This window comes from Pelodiscus sinensis, chromosome 13, assembly GCF_052426305.1.
Source record: "Pelodiscus sinensis isolate ZL-2025 chromosome 13, ASM5242630v1, whole genome shotgun sequence".
NCBI lineage: Eukaryota > Metazoa > Chordata > Testudines > Trionychidae > Pelodiscus > Pelodiscus sinensis.
Genome location: NC_143064.1, coordinates 30,394,277 through 30,417,557, shown reverse-complemented (window position 1 = coordinate 30,417,557; position 23,281 = coordinate 30,394,277). Strand labels below are relative to the sequence as shown.

The window sequence follows — 23,281 nt, the reverse complement described above, 5'->3', positions numbered from 1 at the left end:
ATTATTTTAATCGCGGCTTCATTTCCCTCTTCCGATCTGGCTAATCTACATGCCTCCGTCGAAGGAGGCATGTAGTCTAGACACACCCTAAGAGAGAAGACATCACAGCACCTTTGCCCCCATCCCCACTCTCCTAGCTTCAGGTGGTTGGGCAGAGAGCCCAGGGCAATGAAGGCCATGAAGATAATTAATTGATCTGTGAATAAAACTTTCTCCTGAGCAACTTTCCTAATGCCCAGGAGAGGACTGTTCCTCTCCCTACCGTCACCAAGAAAGGAACGAACAAAGGAAACAACTGGCATGAGAATCTTGTAAATGCCTCATTAAAGTTCCATTTGACTCAACCAGACCATGAAGTGTCCGTTGCTGAAAGCTGAGAAAGGAAGGAACGCCGGGTGACACGTGTCTGCCCGAGCACAGTGGCTTGGCACACTTCCATTGGGCCTCAGGAGAGTTCACAGCCAGTCTACCCTCAGGACTCCAGGATATAGCCAGCATGAGCTTTCCACTGCACTTAGTGGGGAGCTAGCTGAGAGCACAGTTACCTCTGGATAGGTCTTGTAAGGGGGAAGGGCATTAGAGGAGAAGGCCTAGGAGGATGGTTTCCCAGGGCCTAAAAAGAAGGTTTTAGATGATTTGTGAAGTAGGTATTGTACTGAATGGAGACTCCAAGCTTAGTCTGTTTTACTCCTACATTTCTCCTGCTGGGGATATTACCCCTGTCCCTTTAAGTCTGCACTTAGTGGGCTCAAGTGTTCAAGTAGAAAGGTTTTCTGCTCAAGAAGCAGAAAGGCCTGTGGTAGAAAGGGAGCTTTTCCCCTCCTTTTGCTAGTCTTTTCCACCACTGAAATGGCTTTCACCCAACCCAGCACCACCTACCACCCCACCCACCATGTTTCACTGCCTCTCTCCCAATTACACAGGCTCTGGCATGTCAGCCTCTGAACTCTGTCCGTTAGATTCTGATTTCTCTCCCACTTCATAGTGGGAGTCAAAGGGCAAGGAAGATTCACTGCTTTTCTCAGCCAGGTATCGGCCAAACTCCAGCAAGCATTTCTAAAGCCATCAAAAAGCACCCCGAGCCCATGAAAAGACTGTAGCATGACCTGGCCTGGCACTTAGGCTGACTGGGGCTTATATGTTTGCATTTAACATTAACATTTCTGCAGCTAAGCCAGGTAATTGGGAGTGTTATGTATTCAGAGGCACTATAATAGGAAGTTAACAAGCTCTTTGGAATCTATTGCCTTTATTGGTGTTTACTTTTGAAATGTTTGCATAGCTTTTTTGTTGAATTCTGCGTGGGCATAGGGTTATGCTGGTGAGGGAATATACAGGTAAGAGTGTGAAGTGCTCCGGTGATGATGCTGGATCCTTATGACTAATACAGGAGATCCTAATGGCTATGATATTCCACGTACTAGAATTCATAAACCCAGCCTGCCTCCTGTGGGGTACAGAACTAGGGGACGGGGGAAGATATACACAGGGACAGACCCATCTCTACCACTGGCAATCTGAGAGGGGAACTGAAAAGCAGCTCCCGATGGCATGGAGTTCACATGACTCTGTCTGCCCCCTAGAATGATCTTTGCTTTCAAAACTGCTGCCGTCTACACCCAGGGCACAGCTCACCAGGGTGCCCCTGGCCTGGGTCCAGCATTGTTCCATTTCAGGAGGCACTACCCAATTACCTACAGTGAAGCAAAAGGGTCAGGCTCACAGATGGGTCCTGTGCCATCACATTCTCTGCTTGCAGAGGCTGAGGATAGGGGTCAGATGCAGAAGCTGCCCTCTACTCATGAATCCTCTCTAAGGTCAGAAACAAGCTTCCTAGTAGCTTATTGTTGGCCTGGTCCTTCACTCGTGCTGGGTGCTCTGCATCAGGTGCTGCTGTCCTCCACCCCAGAGGTGGCTGCATTTTAGTGGACACATAGGCATGCAAGTTGCTATGGGAACCCTGGGGAATAGAGGAAATGATTACCATTGTTTTAGCCTGCTCCCTCACAGGCTACTGGAAAGCTGTGCCTGCCTGTGCCATGCCCCTAATCTGCATTCTCCAGGGTTTAGTACCAGCATGTCCCACGAGCAGGGCTAATCCAGGCCTTACTTTGCTGGCAGTGCAGGCAGCCTCAGACATTCCCCACTTGGAGGCCCTCAGCAGCTGCTCCATCCAGCAGACCTCAGGCTGAGGCTTTGCTGGCAGATAGAGTGGAACTCCGCAAGGAGGTTAATCCCAGCTCTCATGCTGGGCTTTCCCCATGCTGCTACCAGCTGCCTGACACTACTCTTGGAAAAAAACACACCGAATCCTGGGACCAGAGCTAAGTGCCAAGGACACCCCTTCCCTTGGAAGAGAATGCCCAAGCTCAGTATGTCTCACTGACAGAAAGTTATTTCTGAGAGAGGCTGCATTTTCTCATCATCAGTTTCCTCCAAGTTACTCCTGCCTTTACCCCTAACTAACCTCTTGCCCTCCCTTGGGGGACACGCTGGTCAGAGGTTTGAAGACTTGGCCCATCTCACTTTATCCCTCTGAGCTTTGCCTCCAGACTCCTGGCATTTTTTCTTGCTCTGCTCAGATCCCTTTCCACGTGGTGCCCAGAAATCACTGCAATCTTGCAGGTGTAGCTGCCCCAGAGACTCTGCTATTACGGTTCTGGGACCTGGTGTCTCTCCACATGCAGCTCCAGGTGCACTGGCCTTTCCTGCTGCCAATCACAGAGACAGGGACAAGAAATTGTGGGGCTGGGACCCACAAGCAAAGTGGTGGAGGGCACTTATGGGGGCATGGGGAAAACACAGGGATAGGCACTGCTCGGGCAAAGAACAAGATGCGTTGGGAAGGGACGATGCAAATGGAGAAGCTTGTGCATCCTGGCTATGTCCTGGCCAGAGTCTCACCAAGCTTCCCATGAACTCCCGACTGGCCATCCTTCCTCACTGTGGGAAGTCATGCCCCCCTCCCTTGATTCTAAGGCCAAGGCAAAGCTGCCTTTGCTAAGCGCCACTGGGAAAGCTCTCCAGCCCAGCACACATGTCCCCTCGGGGGTAAACAGCTTGCTGTGCCTGCTTGCAAGCTACACATTTATACAGCAAAATGGAGGTGGAAGGACAAACTTTCCCAGGACAGGCTCCATTCTACCTGGGCACCAGGGACAGGCAGGGTTACAAGGAGTTGAAGCTGCTCAGCTTTCCTTAGGCAATGAGTTGAGTCAGCAGCCAGCTCCTCTGAGACCCTCAGTCTCAGGGCCCTGGGCCCTCACAACATACCCTACATGGTAATCCTGCTTTTCCCCCTATGGTGTCCATCTCACTTTCCCTCCTTCCTACTCAGAAGTGGATCCTGGGGCAGAGTTTAGCCTCCAGGTTTACACTCCTCTGTTCCATTAGCAGTAGCACAAAGCTTCCATTCATCTACTTCCAGGAGGTCAGGGTCTGGGCCGAGGAGAAATGTCCCCACACACGTTCCCCCATGTCTAGGCATCTGCTAACGTGCACACTCCCCATCCCCTGCAAGTCCCAGCACCTGCCCTTCCTGTGCCCCCCTCCCCCTTTCCTGAGGGGGCTTTAAGGGCTGAGCAAGTCAACTCACTGCATTGTCCATTGGAGCGAGTAGAAAGCACACAGGAAATACTGGAATAGCTCTCTCCGCCCTTCATTCATCTTCTGGAGGGAACAAACAGAAGGAATGGCCGGGACAGCACTGAGGGGACACACAAGCAAGGCACCAGAATAGAGGGCAAGCAGTAGCTGGGGTTCAGCTGAACAATATGTCCCTGAGAGCCCCCATCCTGCCAGGTAAGCTGCCATTCCCACCTCCAAGAGCAAGCAGCCTTTGAGAGTTAAGGTTTGGCTGCCCCAGGTCTCCTGGCTTCTCTTTGGCCTCAGTCACAGGATCCTTAGCTCGTCCGCCTCTGACAGGCCATACTTGGCTTTGTGGTCATTGAAGAGTTTGAGCAGGGAGCGGATATACATCTCATGGTATAGATCCACCATCTCATGGCTTGGCTCTTTGATCCTAGGCACCGTCACAGGTTCTCCTACTGCCAGAGACAGAAAGAGGGTGGAAAAGTGAATCCTAAGAGCCTGGAATAAAGCAATGGGTACAGCCGGGTGGGACTTCCTGCCTATCATAATGAGCTGGGTCTTGGAAAAGTAATGCCAAACTTCTTACCTAGTGCACTTTTACATACAGGCAGTACCACAGACACCGCACCAGCACCTGGCCATAGGCATGGGGCAGAGAGGGAGGGAGGAGAACTCACTGTGCTTTGCGATAGTGCCCACCCACTGCAGGTTCACAACCCCACCTCCGGGCCCACTCTGCCCATTACTGGATTTTACCCCTCACATCATGATGAGTTTTTGGCTTCCAGACCTGCCACAAACTCAGTGGCAAGAGAAACTCTCTCTGTCAGCTTAGACAACCACCACTACCTACCAGTGCGGGGGCTTTTAGAGCAGCCAAAGCCATGTGAGAAGAGTAAGGGGATACTCACTGACAGTGGTGATAGGCTTGGGGTAGGGCAGGAAGCCACGGGAATGGATTGATGTTAAACCCCGTCCGTAGAAGACGCAGGGAGCAAAGCCCACCAGCTTCTGGAACCTCTTTTGAATGCCCCGCATCCAGCTGCCCTCCTCAAAAACCACCTGCTGGAAGAGGTCGTTCTCACCAAAGGAGAAGGCAGGAACCAGGTGTGCCCTGTGGGGAGAAAGCATTGTAGCATGAGTGCCGTCTGCAGCCAGTGCCACCCTCCCAAGGAAGCACTTGCTGCCACGAGTGAAGGAGAATTTGTATAGCGGAGCAGAGGGGGAAGGGGGCTGGGCACCACTGAACCAAGATGTCAATCCTGTATATATCAGAATGCCAGGCAGCGTGGCTGTACCCCAGCACCCCTAGTGCCAGCACCTATGCTCGCTATTGCACCCCTGCACCATGGGACCCTCTACAAACCTGATCATATTGAACCAATTTTCCTTGGGCGTCAGTTGAAACACACTCACTATCCTATTTTCTGGGTCCTAAGGAAAGGCAGACCAGGGAGGGGCTGCCTAAGAGACATACCAGGCCTTGTCCCTCGTCAAGTGGCTGGTTTGGTGAATCCTGGGGTGCTTTGCTCCTGATCAGTTGCTACCAGGGGAGTCGGAGGCCTCTCAGGACAGAATCTGAGTGACCATACTCACCCATGCTGCAGTGCCATCCGAACAAAGCCCTTGCGGTTTTTGAGGATTAATGTGGTGACTCCTGGCTTGCAAGCCAGTGATTCAGCTGCACCTCCAATCACGATGGCCACAGCATTCCCGCTGCCATTCTGTGACAGCAGGTACCCTATTGCCCGGCGTGTCACGGGGCACAGGCCTAAAGAGCAGAGAACCAAAGGGCATGAGGAGCACTACAATGGAAACTACTCTTGCCCCACTTGACTGACAATCCATTGACTCACCATCTGACTTGGGGGACAGACTCCTTACCCCAGTCTCTGAATGAGTTTGTGGAGCTTAGAAACCTGCTCAGATTTGGGGAGAACATTCCAAAGAGAGAGGGATGATTAGGTGCCCTCCACTCAGGCATTCAGAAGACACAAGGGAGTTGTTCTCTTTCCTTCCCTCAGCCTAGAGCCACCATGCTGTAGATCTATGTCCCTGCCCAGGGGTCCAACGTGTGGAATAAGGGCAACCTCTCTTGTCCACAGAGGAGCCGTGGGGTCTCTTGCTCTGGAGAATGCAACAGCCTAAAATGGGAGACACACTGGCTCCTGGCTCCTGAATGCCTGTGTTAGCCACCAGCCCCGAGAGCAGCAGCTCTGCCAGGCAGAAAGTAGTTTCCCAGGGCATGCCATCGTGGGACCGTTTTCAGGGACTGAGCCTGGGGACTGACACTGGGGGATGGGAGGATATAGAGCAGGGCACACTCTCCATGTCTGTGCTGCATGAAATAAGACAGTTGCTCAGATCTTTGAGCTTTCCCAGGGGATGGCACAAGGAATAATACCTGGGGAACCCTATGTAGCCCTTGAAACACCTGAGCTCTATGGCATTCCCCTGTCTTTCCTTCTCTAGGGCCTGGTTGTGGCATGGAACTCATAGAACTCCATCACTCAGCCCAGGCTGAGGGGCAGAGGCAGAGCAGGAAGGGGCAGGCTGGAGTAGTGATATGGGCAGTAGCAGAGCATTATGGGAAAATCCCTGTGAGATGCTGACGGCACTTTGTCTGGCTCAGATAGCAGTATCAAGCCAACATTTTGGCAAATACTAAAATTTGCTTTAGCCACAGAAAAAAACACACTTGAGAGTAGAATGTTGTACCAGCACTAGATTCGGTACCTAGAGGGTCTGAAAGGGGCTTTGGCAAACGCTGCAGAGGGAAAGGGCTCAAGTGATCAGTGATGCAAAGAAAAGGACAGATGGCTATTGTCGAGACCTACTGGGTCTCTTGTATTAGGCACATCTGCAACACTTCCATGGTGATTCTCTAGAGCTGTGTGAGGGACATTCTCTGAGCATGCTCACCTCCACTCATCAGGTACTCCCTGAAGACAGGCAGCCGGAAATTGCCAGCCAGCGTTGCGAGGAAGGGTCTTATGCCAGGGAACTTCTCAGAAAAGCCAGTAGACTCGGTGATGAAGTTGCAGAAGGCCCCAACACAGAGGATCCCATGGGGGTGTGCACCGATGATATAATTGTGACTGGGGAGGAGGCTGTGAGTCTTTACCAGCTGGAGGGAAAAGATACACAGTCAATGGGGTGGGTGGGAAGAAAGAAAGGGGATCTGGACCCTTCATTCCAATGCGTGGCTCCATCACATGTCTCTAGGCATGACTGCAAGTGGGCACTGCTGGATAAACGCCCACATGGCAATCCCCACGTGCACAATCCCCCCCTCCTCAAACAGATGGGCAAATCAGCACATTCCTGAGCTGAGCTCTGCGCTGTGGTTTAGTCCCCCACCCAAAGTAAACACATGTGCTGAACAGCTGTTGAATTGCTGGATTTTGTGGGGTCCTTCAAGATTCCATTTGGGCAGAATGATCTGAACCCAGACGTGATTCTTCCGATCCTGTGAAGAGGAAGGTGTCTGTCTCAAATGTCCACTAGGGGGTAGCAGCAGGTCACATTAAAGGAGATACATTTTTGGGACCGTATTTCACGGTGGAATTTCCACCATCAATTTTTAAAACAAATGTCTATTGGCTTTAATGGGAACGCCATGCTCTGACCTGGCATCTACAGAACAATGAGTGTGTCGTTTCGGGGGCAGGAGGATGTACTGGGCACCCATGAAGCTGCCAGCAGCCGGGTGGCAGGATGTTCAGTGAGACACAAGAGATTTAGTCAGGCAAGGGGCTCAACAGAGAGGCCCAAGAGAAACAGGAGCTTGTCTAGGGGTTTCCAACAAATCTAAATGCTACAGTATAGCACATACTGTAAGTATAGCATTTGCCTAGCACAACTTACCTGAACAGGGAAATAATCTCGGAAGTGGTTCCAGACAGGCCAGTTCCGCACCCACGTGGACCTCCTCCCACCTGCAAAGCACACAAGAGGGAGTAAGTGGGGGGGCAAGACCCAGAACATGGAGCATACACACTGACACTGGGAGGACAGAGTCCACTCCCACTGGGAATCTGGCCACTTCCTCTTCTTTTTAGCCCTTGCCTCCCAGCAGACCAGAGGTAGTCAGAACATTGGGACTACATGATTTTTTCTCTTTTACAGTAATAGTTCGCAGTGATGTGCAGTTTTTGTTGGAAGGATGTGAGAGATTGTACTGTGTAACCTGACAGTGCACTGCCCTGGGATGTGGGAAATCTAGGTTCAAGTCCCTATTTGGCCTGACTCAGAATGATTGTAGATGAAAACCGCTGCTCTGAATCAGGCATGCAGCAAGAATTTGAACCTGGATCTCCCATGCCACAGGTCAGCTCGTTAATCACTAGAATGGACGTGTGCATTCTGGTGTGAAGAGACACATCCTGGCACAATTCAGTTTCAGCCCAGTTGTCCAAAAGGTTGTTTTATTCCAGGGTGGAATAAAACAGCTTTGAAACCTTGGAGGTTGTCATGAAAATCAGTTCTATCCTGTTCTCTCACAGGGCCAATGTCTACTTGGGATGTTATGAGTTGCTGCTCCAGTGTCATACCACAGAGCTGCTCCTTCACAGAAGTTCCCACAACAAACTGGTTCCTTTCTCTGTCCCTACCTCCAGCCCCCAGATATCTTGCAGATAAAGCCGTGCCGCTATCCAGGTAGGGCCAATAACAGATCATCACAAACAGCTGCAGCTTCAGACTGCATTCCCCAAGGAGACACCATGTGGTAACCATACATCTCAGCCAGGCCAGGGATTGCTGGAAAAACTGACTCTTTTGAGGAACCCCGGTGCCTCTCTAGGTCCATCTTTGTCACAAGGCAAGAGAAATGAAGAGAAAAATGGGACGTTGGCTCTTTCAAGAATCTTACTTGCTCTGGCTGCTTATGCCTCAGTTGATGTAATGTTTCTCTGTGCATATTTGCTCCCTATTAGAAGGGCTCACAACTGCCCAGAACAATGTCATAGGACCAGTACTGCTAACAGATAAAGGAGAGTCTCCTTAATCTCATTTGACAGGAGTCTGTGCTTCTGGACTATCCCCACTACTTCTGTAAAGTTGCTTGGTGGTTATGAACTTGTTACAATAAGAGGAACAGAATAGAAATTAAAGTTCCAGGAGCTGTCAGGGTCACATTTTAACCACTTGTGTCACCAGGCAGTTGTTGTGGAAGGACTAATCATTAAAGATTATTAAATAAGCAGACATATCTTGGAAGATGAGAGGGGGGAAAAGATGAAGAGCACATGAAGATCTTTGTGCCTACTGATGTAAACCTTATGGTTTATACTCTCTCTCTCTGTACCTATTTCCCTGGTTTCTGGGAAATGCCTTTTGTTTGAGTGTGAAAATACTTTCAGGATGCACATGCATGGGGTTGGACAGACATCTGAATCCTCCAGGAAGTCTGTCTCTCCTCTCCCTGCTAATCATGCATATACACAGTAAATTAGGCTGTACCTTCCCATACCTTGCTCCGGTGCGTCCCAGTCAAAGATTACCCAGGCAATATAGAGAGCAGAAACTGGCCAGAAACTGGTGAAAACCAAATAGATGAGGAGGACCAGGAAGACGATTCCTGAGGAAACCACAAGCCAGAGGTTAGTTCACGTCTCCCTGTGTAAAGATACATCCGACCCAGCAGTTCCTGTTCTCTTTAAATATCCCGCGCTTCATTAGCTTGATCTCGCCGGCGTGCTAGTTCGAATCACAGCTGATTAGGAGTAACGTTAGTTCGAACCAAGGGGTTTGGTTGGAACTAATGCATCTCAGCGCGCACTTCCTGGTTTGAATCAGCTGATATTCAAACTAGCGCGCGGCGAGATCATGCTAATGAAGCGCGGGATATTTAAATATCCCCCGCTTCATTGACTATTTCGAATGCCTGCATTTGCATCCCTAGTTCAAACTAGGGTGCAAATGTAGACATACCCTTAGTGTCTCAACTACATATACACTCTCCTGAAAAGCTGAAGTCATACACTAACCCTCCCGTTACTTTTGAATCAATTACTCTGTAACAAGCACTAACTCAATCTGATTTGCAAGTGGTAGACCCAAAACAGAATGCTGCAGGAAAAAAAATTAAGCTAGCATGAGGTCTGGTGTCACAGAGTGCAGTTGGGGGTGTGTCTGTGAGTCAAGTTGCCTCCCATCCTGTAAGTAGGGGAGATAAGCTGTAGAACAAGGCTACGCAACTTTGGAAGCCCCGGGGGCCACAATGATACTCACAGCACATCATGAGGCCTGCAACTTAAGTGTGGTTGCATGTACATGCAAATGGCTTCTTTCATACTGACAGGCATGAATACAACGATTAAGGCAAGACTACACAACACACAGGCCCCATTTAAGTCAGTTCTGCTGATATTAATAAAATGCAATATTTACCTGATTTCCACCCGTATGACAGCACTTTTAATGAGCAATGACAGTCCAGGAATTTAACTACTAAAACGCACATCAACAAAAACCATTATGTTGACTACTTTTTTGTTTTGGCTCCCACCTGCGGGCTGCAAACAAATATGCTGCGTGTTGAGCAGACCTGCTGTAGGATCTGAATCTTGCTTGGGATTCTGATCTATTCAACTTTGGCAATGCTCAGCGTCCCCAGTGAGGATCAGGACCTTGTACTGAAAACTCTGTACAAATACATACAGAGAATGTCTCTGCCCCCCACCTCAAAATCCACAGTCTGAGCTTTTTCAGGAGAGTGGGGAGGAGGCGGGTGCACAGGAGAAGAGGGTAAACATTGTGGGTCTTTGTTTTCAGGCGCTGGGAACCCACGTTGACTAGTGTTTCGGGTTGTCAGCGTTTAAAAACAAAAACAGACCCTTCGTGTCTCAACTGCTGAGAAGGTGGACTGGTGCCAGGATAATCTGAGGACAGCTAGCCCACACCTATACAAGGGCCTTTACACCAAAGCATGTGTCCTTTCGCAAGTCCTAAACATAGCCCCAGCAGGCAAGGAGAGCAAACAGCCCAAGAGTGCACACCATGCTGCATTGCTGTGAGGGGAAAGGGAGGCTGCTTCAGGTTCACACAGACTTCTGCTCCTACAAAAAGTGTCAAGGGGTATTCTTCTGAGATCTCGTCTGAAAATCCTTCCCCTGCTGACCCGCAAAGCTCTCTTGCACCCTCACTCCCCTTAGAAAGGCTGCTGTTCTGGCTCCATTCCCTTGGGCCTTAGTGTTAGATTTTCTGATGTTCTGAATTTTTGTGAAGTTACAAACCATGGTGCTAGGGACAGACAGTACCCAATCACACAAACCCCGCTGCAGAATCTCAGGATCTCACAGCAGAATCTGAGTGGTGGGAGACACGGAGATCATAGTGCCCCTCCTGCCAGCTGGTCTACTCACCCATCAGCAGGAAGGTGAGGACCCACTGCAGGACTGAAAGGAGCTGGATGCATGTTCGGAACTCCCACTGCGAAGGCCAGGGCACGGTGAGCAGAGTGCGCAGGGCAACCTGAACGCTGGCACGGCTCCCTGCAAAGTACACACACCTTTTGGCTTGCACTCGTGATCGATCACTTCCTGACCTACTGCTGGTCATGCTGCACTTACCCGCTGAGACCTTCCAGCCTCTCCCGCCCAACAAACAAACAAACAAACAAACAAACAAACAAACAAACCTCACAAGCCCAAAAAGTGCACACAGTCCCTGTACACCTGGAGCCTTCCACGCATGCTCGTGCACACACACATACAATCCCTCTGCCACATGCACAAACCATTCCACCAACACATATTTTCACCCTATTTCCAATACAAAATACAAGTGCACCTGTAGATCCTCACACCTCCGCCCACAAACGCACTCAGGACTAATCCCTCAGTGGTCATCTCCAAGTAGCCCAGGCTAACAAGTGAGGAAGGTGAACATGGAGCTCAGAGCAGAGGTGATCAGAGGGGCAACAAGCAGGTGGGAGAGACGGCAAGGCCCAGTGGGGCTCATATGCTGGGATGGGGATGAGGGTGTGATGGGCTGACACAAATGTTGCTGGGTGAAGGAAGCACATCTAGGTTGTTTCAAGCTCCTGAGGGCAATGGAGCCTCCTCTAGAGTCTCGGGACGTGTCTCCTTGGGTCTACTCAGCTTGATGGTGAGGGAGTTTGGCAAAACATTCAACTTTCAAAGCTGGCCAGATCCTGCCCAAGGTTGGGGTGTCACTGATGCTTCCAAGGCAGCAGACCATCCTTCCTAAAGATGTGAGGTGATCTAGGGAAGCCTGAGCTAGGAAAATGGGAAGTGGGGGCAAGTCCCATCAGGCAGGAGTGTCCCAACTAGTGACAAATGAGTCTAGCTGTGCAAAGCTCGCTGTCCTGTCCTGCAATGACTGGTAAGGGAGTGCGGGGGGAGCTCATTACTGCTCCCGGCCTTGATTTCTGAAAAAGGGAGTTCAACAACACCACATTGCTTCACTTCTCCTCCCTCGCACTAACCTTGGTGAACGATTAACTCCCACAAGGCTGCTGGCTCACAGGGCACTCAGAAGGATTGCACAGAGCCACTGTTGGCCTTCCCATGGCTGCAAAAATAACTTTGGCAGATGTGCTAATTCTGAGAACTCCTAACAGAGGTATCTATCTACATGGCTAGAACAAAGGGGCCCTAGCATAAATTGTTGTGCTGGATCAGAGGAAAGTCAGGAATAAGAGGTCATAAAAAGACAACAAATCTCAATTTGGGTCAAAACTCAGCTTCATTCCTTTCATAGGCAAATCCAGATCATGGACTGGGAGTGGAAATTAAATGACTATAATTTCTATAAAGTCTATAAAGCTCTCATTGAGTTGGAGTGCATTTATTTTCTTCCCCAGTGTGGTTTACCAAGTTCTATCAAATCCATCACTAATCCCCTATACATGCCAGACAGATTCCCCAGTGTACCACACCAGCTCCCAGAAATCTCATACACCACAATTCGGCCCTTTAGTTCATTATAGGCAAATCCATCACACTACTCAGATAGACTTAGTTTTCACCCCTGTTAAAATCAGCAGGAATCTTTCCTGAGTAAGAGCTGCTAGATGCTTTCTTTTGATTTGGACTATGTCTGAATTAGCACAGTCAAGAGGGAGAATTTTCCACCCTTAGAAGCCCCCCGTTTTGGGGAACTACCTGATGCTCATTTGCAACGCCAATTTCAGATAACTTATTCCTGAAGATTTTGGGGGGACTTTTGCTCTGCTGATGTTACACAATATTTACGAGCAACTTTTCCCTTTTTATTAAGCAGTCTAAAACAAATGTATAACAATCATTAATCAACTGATCAGAAACTGGTAAGTTTAGAGCATTATAAATAACTTCAAATTCACTTTGCAATTCTCTTACCACTACGATTTTGGGAATAGGCTGCAATAATTGTTTTCATGTTGATGACAAGTTCTCTCCCAGACTTTGAATCCACAGGTTAAAAGGCAAGTTTGCAAATATCAACCTGTGCAACTGATTGTATGCCCAACTACTTTGAAGCTCTCTGGTCCAAGGTAAACTGCCTACTTTGGAGGGGTGGTGGACAAACCCTGCCCTTCATTTGAAAAAAGCAAGAAGAAAAAGTGTTAAGGAGGAAAAGGAGTCAGTAGAAGATCCCAAGTGACTATTTCCACAAAGGATCTTGCACCTTTCATCCATTTATCCAGCATTGTGTACATTTGTGTATTTTCATCACAAGATACTTGCCTGAATCTGTCCTCCCCCCAGCATGGAATGGTACTTTCCTGGGTATGTCACAAACTACTTTCAGGCATTGGTGGTGGGATTCTAATTAAAGGCAAGTTGAAAATGTCAAACTCAATCACCATTTATTACAGGAATATAGCATTTGCCAGACTGCCTCAGACATTAAACACTATCCAATATATTCAAGAAGGCAGAATTACTTTACTCCCCTCTCCTACAGTTAGGCAAATTAGTCAGGCTTCACAGAGGAAAAAGCTCCTTCCTACTCACTGCAGCACAGATTATCTCTTGATATAGATTCCTTGTCCTAGATATTCTTGAGACTCTGAATGCTCTTCCTGCTACCCATCTCCTCCAAGGCTTACTGGAAATCACACCAGAACCACAGAAGCAGAAAGAAGACACAAATCAAAAACCAGAATCAGAGTTCTGGGCTGTGATAACCCAGGATTGATCCATTGCCCATTGAAATCTTTCTAATGCCTTCCGGGTGCTGGAGTGGACTCCTAGGTATTGTATATCTAGACGTTCTGGGTCAGGCATCACTCGAGATTGCCACTGGATGTTCTGCCTCTTGGCTCTGCTCTGCTAGGTATTCAGCTGTTGCTGGTTCAAACTGTTTAGGTGACCTGAGTACCAAGATGGACACTTATTTTCTCTCTTCTCACCTTCCACTTTTCTGCAATTTTCACAGGCGAGAAGTTTCAGGTTCGCTGTTAAAACAGGGCTAAAATATCTTTTTAAACTGGCAGATTGTAGCTTCAGAAGAATGGATTCCACTTTCATCATTACCACTGCTAAAGCTACATTCACCAATAGACACAGAAAGTGTGTCCCCCATTCCCAAATGCTGATAAAAATACAAGCCTTTGCACATGAACCCTTAGTGCAAAGAGAGGCAGCTTTAGGCAGCTCTAACACCAAAACCACAGCTTCTGTCAGCTGTTATATTTGGGTTTAGAAGGTACTGAAAATCAAGGAGGAATTTTAGGTTGTAGTAAGGCTGAAGGAAGCTTGACAAATGAAGGAGAAAGTATATATGTTGTATACTTGCTTGGAATTTGCATCTATAGTTTTGATGAAAGCTAGCAATAGGTTACCTTGTTCTGTGTGTTTGCTACAGACTACTTTGGCTTTGCAAATCTGTAAGGATTCTGGATTGCTATAGGTCAATAGTATATATTCACTATAGAATGAATGGTCTTCATCACCAAATACAATTTGCTAGCCTCACAGCTGTTTCAGCTTGATGCGGAATGGACGAGGTTGTATATACTGATGAACCTCCAGATAATACTGGCTCAGCAGGGGTCTTAAGAAGTTAGGGAAAGGTATTGGACTTTGGTCTGCTTCTCAAAATTACATTGAACCTTGGTAAATTCCAGATAAGGCTTAAATTAGCATCTTCTACCAAGTCAACGCCACGTATTGTGAAGATTTAAATTGATTTTTCATTGAAAATGCTATGCTTCTCTCATCTAAACAACTGGACAGGATTTTGTGCTCTAGTTTGACAGTCAGTCAAAAAGGACACTTACCTTATTGTAACTGCAGTTATTTGAGAGGGTTTGTCCATATGAATGCTACTCTCAATGCACATACAAGATCAGGTTCCTTTGGCCAGCAGCATCCATTGGGGGTAATTCCTGCGCCTTAGAAGGACGAAGAAGGGCCAATACCCCTTGTTCCTTTGCCAGTACAGGAGTGTTACACTTCTTTCATCCTCAGTAGCAGGAAAAAAAAAAAAAAAGATTGTAGTATCCATGAGGACAATCCATGCTGAAGAACCACCATTGCTGAAAGCTAAGTAACTTCTCTCTGTGTGATGGATGAGAAGGTTACTACCTTTTTTCAAACATTTTTGCCACTTCACTGAATTGCCTGGAAAGGTTTAAATCCAAGACACTGGATATTTAGGAAGTATTGGCAGGGAGCCAGAAGAGCCAATGGTAAGAGAATGAAAGATTTGAAATGAAACAGGTTTTGCCTGCTTTCATTTTTTGTGTGAGGTTAGAGCAAGAGCTGGGAGAGATGAATTGAATCAGGTTGATTTTCCAGTGATAGCCATGCTTAAGGAAAGACAAACCTTGAAACAGCAGATATGAGTAGAACAGGGACTGTATAGTTAGATATAATAAGAGGGTTTTTTGCGGGGGAGGGATTGGTTGAATTTTTTTGGGTAGCATCTACATATCCCCCTGTATACTGTAACTTCTAAACTGAATCCCAGAGAAGCAATTCTTTGTGCTTTAATCTATTTTTTCACTTGCTCTGTAACACTTAGCAACCAAGTATGCTTTGCCAAATATATCTTTGTTTTGTTAGTAAATTCACCTTTTAAAGACTATGATCAGATTCCTGTGTCCTAGAAGGCAGGAGGTTCTATGTGCATATGACTAAAGGTCAGCTATTAAGAAATTACAGTTTGTTTTCAAGCTCTCTCTTGAGAAAGGGATAAGATCTTGGGGTTATCCCACATGAAGAAAATCCAAAGTGCATCTTCCTGGGCTCTCAAGGGGTTCTAGCATTTGGGTGATGGCAGCGTACCATGCCAGGTCAAGGTATCTGTGACTTTGGGGAGTTTTTTTTTTTTAAACAGAAGCCTTTAGTGGCAGGGTATAAAACAGTTACTTACCTGTAACTGTTGTTCTTTAAGATGTGTTACTCATGCCCATTCGATTTAGGTGATGATAGCTAAACATTTCGTCTCTCGACATTGTACCCAGCGTGTTCTTTGTAGTTAATGATTTGAAGTGTAAATAGTTAGTAATTAGTTAGGTCATTTTCTCATAGTTCTTATTGCTAACTCTCCCCTCTAGGTGAGGGGAATGCAAGGTCTGCAGGGATTCAAGCCTTGTGCGACTTGTGCAATACCCATGCTTTGGGAGGACCCCCATGACTCTTGTTTAAAGTGTCTGGGGGAGAGCCACCTCACAGACTTCTGCAGGATCTGCAGAGGTTTTAAGCCCCACATTAAAAGAGAACGCGATTCCCATCTCAAGCTGCTCCTTATGGAGTCCATGCTATAACTGGCGTCGGAATGGGCACCGGCAATCAGGAGTGCACTGGCATCGGTGCGTGAATCATCTGTGGCACTCGGCACTGCAAAAGTTGGCATCGTCTAGGCACCGTTTACAGTGTCTGGTGCCGCAAAAGAGAGACCACCACAGAGGAAGATCTCCTGGGAAGCAGGGGCATGGGAGATGCCACCAAGAAGACTTTAAGACATCTGGACACTCCCAGCCCTCTAGGCACTGGTTGAGCTTGACACGGCCTAGAAGTCCAATACAGGAGAGGGCCCTTTATGTAGTCAGACCGTCCACCCCTGAGACTTTTAACACTGAAAAAGAGCTAATAGAGCTCTCCTCCTCGCCTGTCTCTTCCCCAGCACCGGAGTCAGCACCAAAACAGGGCAGACACTTGGCACAGATCAGTGGGCAGTAGCAGTCCAAAAAGGAAATATTGTGAGGAGGAATAAAGAGTGGGAGGGGAAATAATACTGAAAACATATTGCCATAATATAAATCAAGGCACACCTTCTCTTAGATCAGAACTGAATGCAGTGCACCTCTTCTGAGGTGGGCTAACTAAGAAACAGAGGGGTCTGTGTATAAGCAGTGAAAGTGATACACTTTTGTGGAAGCTTCTATTTTAAGAGATACTTGGTGCAGGTTAGAAAGGAGATGAACAAAGGGGGATATAATAGTTTAAAACACCCAAGATACAAAAGTAAAAGTTATACCAGGGTAAATGGCAGCACCCATTCTCCCAATACAAAAACAGGGAAGATAGTTCCAGCCCCAAAGATCTTACCTGTATATTGGCGCAGTGACTAGCCCCCTGGCCCCCTGGACTGTAGGCACTACTGCATAAAACTATAAAGTAACATGTGAAATTGATGAGGAAATAAATTGTGTATGTAATTGACCACTGGAACTCACTGCCACATTGTCTCTGAAGCAAAGAGGCTAACAGGATTAAAAGATTAGACCAGAGGTGAAAGTGGGCCAGTGTGGCATTCTGGCCACCCCACTCCCCACCAGGATCCAGCAGCTTTAATTTCACTGCCATAGCAGCACTGCCAGACCCTACTGCCAGGGCTGTTGATGGGAGGTGGGGGGAGAGGAGCCGGGGTGGAGGAGAGAAGGGAAAGAAAAGAGGCAGCTGTGCCAGGGCCAGGTGGTCAGAGCCGGCCCAGCAATCAGAGCCATTCTGTCGATTGGACGTCTTGTCCAGTTGATCTGGGCCTTGTGCTTTTGGGGGCCCTGCAGGGCCCAGGGCAGTCTGGGGGACAAAGTGACCTGGCACCAGCAGCAGGGGACGGGCTGGCCCTTGCACTTCACCAGTGGCGGTGGGAAGCACAGTGACCTGGCCCCAGTCTGCTCTGTTCCCCCGGCTCCCAGCCTTGTTGCTTGGGAGAAGAGATGGAAAGGGGGCAACGAGGAGCCAAGCAGGAGCACGGTTCAGCACCCTCCCTATGGATGGCTCTGCCATTGATTTAAAAGGGTAGTGGCCAGGAGCCTGGGTCCTTCCAAAAATTGCTGGAGCCCCAGGACTCCCAAGCAGCCAGCTGATGGGGAAGAGGGCAGTTTGCCCAGCCACGTCCCTTTAGGGCAGTGGTCTCCAACCTTTTTAACCACAAGATCACATTTTCAATCGAAGTGCAATGTAAGATCTACCTCAAGTCCAAATACCCTTGTCCCCCTTGCTCCTTGCCCCTTCTCTGAGGGATTGCCTCTGCTCCGCCCCGCCCCTTGTCTGAGGCTCTGCTTCTGCTCCACACCTTCTCCGAGGCCTCACCCGGCTCACTCTATGCCCCTTTCTCCCCATCCTCACTCACTTTCACCAGGCTGGGGTAGGGGGCTGGGATGCAGGTTCTGGTCTTGGGCCAACGAGTCTGAAGTGTGGGAGGAGCTCTGGGCTTAGCCCAAGGTAGGAGATTGTGGTCCAGGACGGTTTCAGGGTCACACTCTCAGGAAGGAGTTTGGGTGCAGGGGAACTCACATCTGGGGCAGGAGGTTGGGTGGAGGAGGTGGTTCAGGGCTGGGACAGGTTGTCAGGAAGTAGGTTCTGGCTGGGCACCATTTGACTGAGATGGCTTTTGAGTGGTGCAGCAGTGGATGTAAGACAGGCTTACTCCTGCCCTGGCCCTGCACCACTCCTGAAAGCATCCAGCTTGGCTGCATGGCTCCATGTGCTGCCCCTCATCTACAGGCACTGAGCCCACAGCTTCTACTGGTCATTGTTCCCCATCACTGGTCAATGGAAGCTGCAGGAGCTGTGTCTCAAGTCAAGGACAGCAGGTGGAGACCCCCTGCTCTGCCTCTCTCAGGGGCTGCAGGGACATGCCAGCCATGTCCAGGAGCAGCAATTACCATCAGGATAATTATTCCAGCCACGGCAGGTTAGGCATTTTAGAACTCACTCCTCAAAGAATTAAATTTAAGCCTAAGGGAGAAATAAATACTATGAAATGCACAGAGCAGTCAAAACCCAAAACCAACACACTTTGCAAGCAGTAAAAGTAGTAACAACAATCCCCCCCCCCCGCACATTGCATTAGGTCAGGAGATGAGAGTGAAGGACTGTGTGTGTGTGTGTGTGTGTGTGTGTGTGTGGTTGTATGTGTGGGAGAGTGTGTGTGAGAGAGAGAGAGACACACACACACACACACACACACACACACACACACACACACACACACACAGTGTGAGAGTGACAGAGATTTTCATTGCCAAGCTCCCTCCATCCCCTTCTCTCTGTGTAGATAGGATACAGAAGTGGAGGAAACAGGGACACCCTGACATCAGCGTGCCCCTCCTCTTCTCCCTCCCACACTCTGAACAGCAAGCAGGAGGCTCCCAGGGGGGCAGGAGCATCATGACAATGGGTGGAGGGGCAACTGAAATGTCAGCACTTGGCAGCTTCCTGTCCAAACCAGTCAGGATCACCTGTCAAAGATCTCCAAGATCTGATAGATCCTGATTTACTGGTTGGTGATCACTGGCCTAAGTAATACTCTGGTATTGGGCCACAAATCACTCAGTGTTGAAGGGGATGTAGGTGCTGAAATACTGAAAAGCACTAGGTGCCATCAATCTTTATCAAAGGGTCTTTACCAGATGAATGAAGCTCAGCAGATTTAGCCAGTAACGAGGCACCACAGACTCATCTTTGGCTAATGGCTGGCCTTCATATGCAGGACTTGAGACAAGAGTAACATGTGAACTCTTGTAACTTGGTTCTCAGGATCCCAACTGTGTCTTGGGTCTACCCCTCCTTGAAGAAGTTGACTCATGGCTTGAACTGGACAAATGGGATCTTTGCCTAGGACAGGGGTGGGCAATAATTTTGGAAGGGGGCCACTTCCCAAGTTTCGGAAGGGGTGGGGCCGGGGTGGAAGGGGCAGGTGTTGAGAACTACCTTGCTAGGTATGGTGAACCAGCTGCAGCTAGTAAGAACAGTTTAATTGAAACTATGAAAGAGATTACATGTTTTAACTTTATCATGTTAAACTTCATTTTAAATAAAGTAAAATATTACATGCAACACAAATGGCTTCAATTTTTTCTTTATTTATGGCAGGGCTGGGGAATCCTTTTTGGGTCGGGGTCACTGACCCACAAACGAATCAGTTGGGGGCCACACAAATGAGATGCAAAAACCCTCCTCCAAACCCTCCCAACGCTCACTGATGTGGCCCCAACTGAGACACTTCACTCCTCTGATGCCCCAGCCTCACGGGGTGAGGGGAAGGGAAGGTGGGGACTGAGGTTCAGAGCTTCCCATAGACCATATTTACTTTTCCGGGGTTCTAGAGTTAGTGCATTTTGGACCTCTTTAGGCTCTGAGGTTGGGACAAAAATGAGGGGTACAGTGCACAAGACAGGGCTGCCAGCAAGTAGGATAGGGATGGGTGCAGGATCTGGGAGGGAGCTGGGATGCAGAAGCAGGATTCTCATGGGTGTTTGGCTAGGTGGAAGGAGCAGGAACAAGGGAGGGTGCAGTGTGTAGCCAGGAGAGAGGGTGCAAGAAAAGGGAGGGTGTCGGAGCAAGCTGAGGGTGCAAGGTCTTGAGGGGGAGGGAAGTGACCAGATTGGGATGAGGGAGGTCTGGGCATGAGGGGAAACCTTACCTGGCTTCATGCCCACTTGCAGCAACAGCTGCAGCCACGCTATCCCGGCCACTCTGGAGGGAGGCCCTGCTGCTGCGGCCACTCAGTCCTGGAGACTGGAGACACCGCTGCTGCAGCCATGCAGTCCAGGGGCTGGCCCCAAGACACCACAGCCACAGGCCACCCCAGAGGGTTTAGGCGCCACTGCTGTGGTCATGCAGCCTGGGGCTGGCCCCAGAGGCCGGAGGCAACACAGACCACCCCAGAGGCACCGCTACCATGGCCCGGGGCTGGCCCCAGAGGCACTGCTAACATGACCATGCAGGCTGGAGCCGGCCTCAGAGGTGCCATGACAGCAGCGCCTCCAGCTTCTTGGGCCAGCCCCAGATTGTGTGGGTACGGTAGCGTGCCGCCAGGGCTGGCCAGGGCTGTTGAGGAGCCTCAGCTCCAGTGCTGCACCTCCTCCCCACAGGTTGCACAGGGGGAGTGGCAGGGCTGAGCTCCTTCCCCGCAGCACATGCCGGTTAAGGGGTGGGGCCTGGACTTGCCTCACAGGCCACATCAAAGCCCAAGGTGGGCTGGATCCAGCCTACTGAGAGGCTGTTGCCCACCCCTAGCCTAGGAATTTAGGATGAAATTCTATATACGGCGTGCCGGTATGCGTGTGTTCTGCACTAACATCGTTTATGAATTTAGGGACTGTTTTGTTATAAGTCCTCCCATTCCCCGAACTTGTGTTGCTCAAAAAAAAAATTTTTTAAATTTGCTCAAATGAAAGTCAGCCGCTTGAATGCAAATCAAAGAAAACAGCCAACTCATGTGCTACGCAGAGGAAAACTGTGCACTATAGCAACCCATGCCAAGTGTCTATGCTCTCAGTCTTCAGTGTACAGTCACGTTGTGCAAAGATACTGCAAACCCGTCCTGTCATCCTTTACAGTACATTTCATTTGTGATGGATACTGTATCGTGTTACCTTGTGCAATCCTTCCACATGCCTGAGGGAAGTGCAAGTGATATTAAAAGTAAAGTTGGTGAGTGTATAGGAGTAGTGTTAGTCAGGATGTGAAATTGGGACGTATTAAATCCTAATACAAAGTGTGAAGGCTCTGCCAATATTGCTCACCATCTTGTACTGTTGTTGGAGGCAGTCCACAGGATTAAGAAAAGTGAGAAAATTTTGGAGACTGCAAAATTTGTGCAGAAGCATGCTTCTGTGAATCTTACAAGGCAAAAGTGACAGGATGGATAAAATGGAATCCTTGTTGTCTATGGGTGTGTCTAGATTACATGGCTCCATCGATGGAGCCATGTAGATCAGGCTGATTGGCAAAGGGAAATGAAGCCGTGATTTAAATAATCGCGGCTTCATTTAAATTTAAATGGCTGCCGTGCTGAGCTGACAACAGCTGATCAGCTGTTTGTCAGCTCAGTGCACTAGTCTGGACGCTCCCGTGCCGACCTGAAAGCCCTTTATCAACCTCCCCGTTATGCCTCGTAGGATGAGGTTTACCGGGGAGGTTGATAAAGGGCTTTCATGTCGGCAGGGGAGCGTCCAGACTGTCCCAATCTGCCGACAAACAGCTGATTGGCAGAGCGGGGCAGCCGTCTACAGAGGCATGTAGTCTAGACACACCCTGTATGGCAACATCATCTGTACAAGTAGAATATATCCATCAGCCTAGCCTTCATTCAAGAGAAGGCCATGAGCTTGTATAAAGACATTGACATAGAAGGAAAAACTATTGAACATGGACCTTTTAATGCTAGCTGTAGATGATTTCACAGGTTCCAGAAAAGATATGGCTTCAAGAATGTGTGAGTGCAGGGTCAGGCTGTGAGTGCAGACTAGGATGCATCTGAAGCATTTTCCAAAATGCTGAAGTCCATCATCGAAGGCGGCAGCTACGACTCATGGGAAGTTTTCAATGCTAACCAAATGGGCTTATATTGGAAATGCATGCTGCCTAGGACCTATATTTCCTAGACGAAACGTCTGCTCCTGGATTTAAAGTTTCAATGAATCGCCTAACTCTATTGTTAGGAGGCAATGAAACTGAAGCCCTTGCTAGTGTATCATAGTGAAAAATCCATGTGCTGTGAACAACTCTGTGAAATCTCTGCTTCCTGTCATTTGGCAATCCCAAAGAAAGGCCTGGATGACCAGGCGGCTTTTCCATGAATGGTTTGTTCCAGATTATTTTGTTCCAGAAATGAAAAAGTATTGTGAGGAGAATAATCTTACATTCAAGATTCTCCTCAACCTGGACAATGCTATCAACTATTAATCTGGATTTTGAAACTCTCGGTCCTAAGATCAAGGTTGTTTTTATACCACCAAAGAGAACTTAACTCATGCAGCCAATGGACTAGGGGGTTATCGTAAACTTCAACGCTTATTATTTGCAGAGGACATTCTGCAGACTCATTAGGGAAACTGATAAAGAAAAACCTACAGTTCAGGAATTTTGGAAAACATTCAATATAATGGATACTGTTATGATCATTGGTGCTGCCTGGCAAGAAGTCTCCAATCTGTTAATGAATAGTGCCTGGAAGAACCCATATCCTGATGCTGTGCATGACTTCTTAGGCTATCCGGAAGCCCTCATACATAAGGAAATCATTCAACTAGCAAAGGAGGCTGGCTTTGAGGAAGTCAAAGAGGACAATGTGAAAAAGTTGTTGGAATCTCATTCTTTGCCTCTCAGTAATGAGGATCTAGTGGAGTTGGATAAATAGCGCCACAAATAAAACAGTGTCGATGAAGATGAGGATCAAGATAAAGAAGCAGATGCTAGTCTCACAATCCCTATCCTCTGATGTGTCTTCAACCTGTAGGAGATGGATGTTTTTAAGGAACACAACCATCTCATTGATC

At 48.4% G+C, this 23,281-nt stretch overlaps 1 protein-coding gene across 2 annotated transcripts; it reads right to left on the bottom strand.

Annotated features, from left to right (window-relative positions):
* Positions 1-1,232: 1,232 nt before the first annotated feature.
* Positions 1,233-13,078, bottom strand: LOC102449336 (diacylglycerol O-acyltransferase 2-like). 2 transcript variants are annotated; one of them, XM_075940799.2, is made up of 9 exons: positions 12,939-13,078; positions 10,959-11,087; positions 9,065-9,172; positions 7,459-7,529; positions 6,514-6,718; positions 5,188-5,362; positions 4,503-4,705; positions 3,596-4,046; positions 1,233-1,960 (listed from the first exon to the last, which is right to left on the bottom strand). In XM_075940799.2, the coding sequence occupies exons 1-8, from the start codon at positions 12,976-12,978 to the stop codon at positions 3,892-3,894; spliced, it is 1,086 nt and encodes a 361-aa protein (XP_075796914.1). In that variant the 5' UTR covers positions 12,979-13,078; the 3' UTR covers positions 1,233-1,960; positions 3,596-3,891. The 2 variants fall into 2 exon arrangements, with proteins under 2 accessions (XP_075796914.1, XP_075796915.1); XM_075940800.2 differs by lacking the exon at positions 1,233-1,960 and having other exon boundaries at positions 3,643-4,043.
* Positions 13,079-23,281: the final 10,203 nt, after the last annotated feature.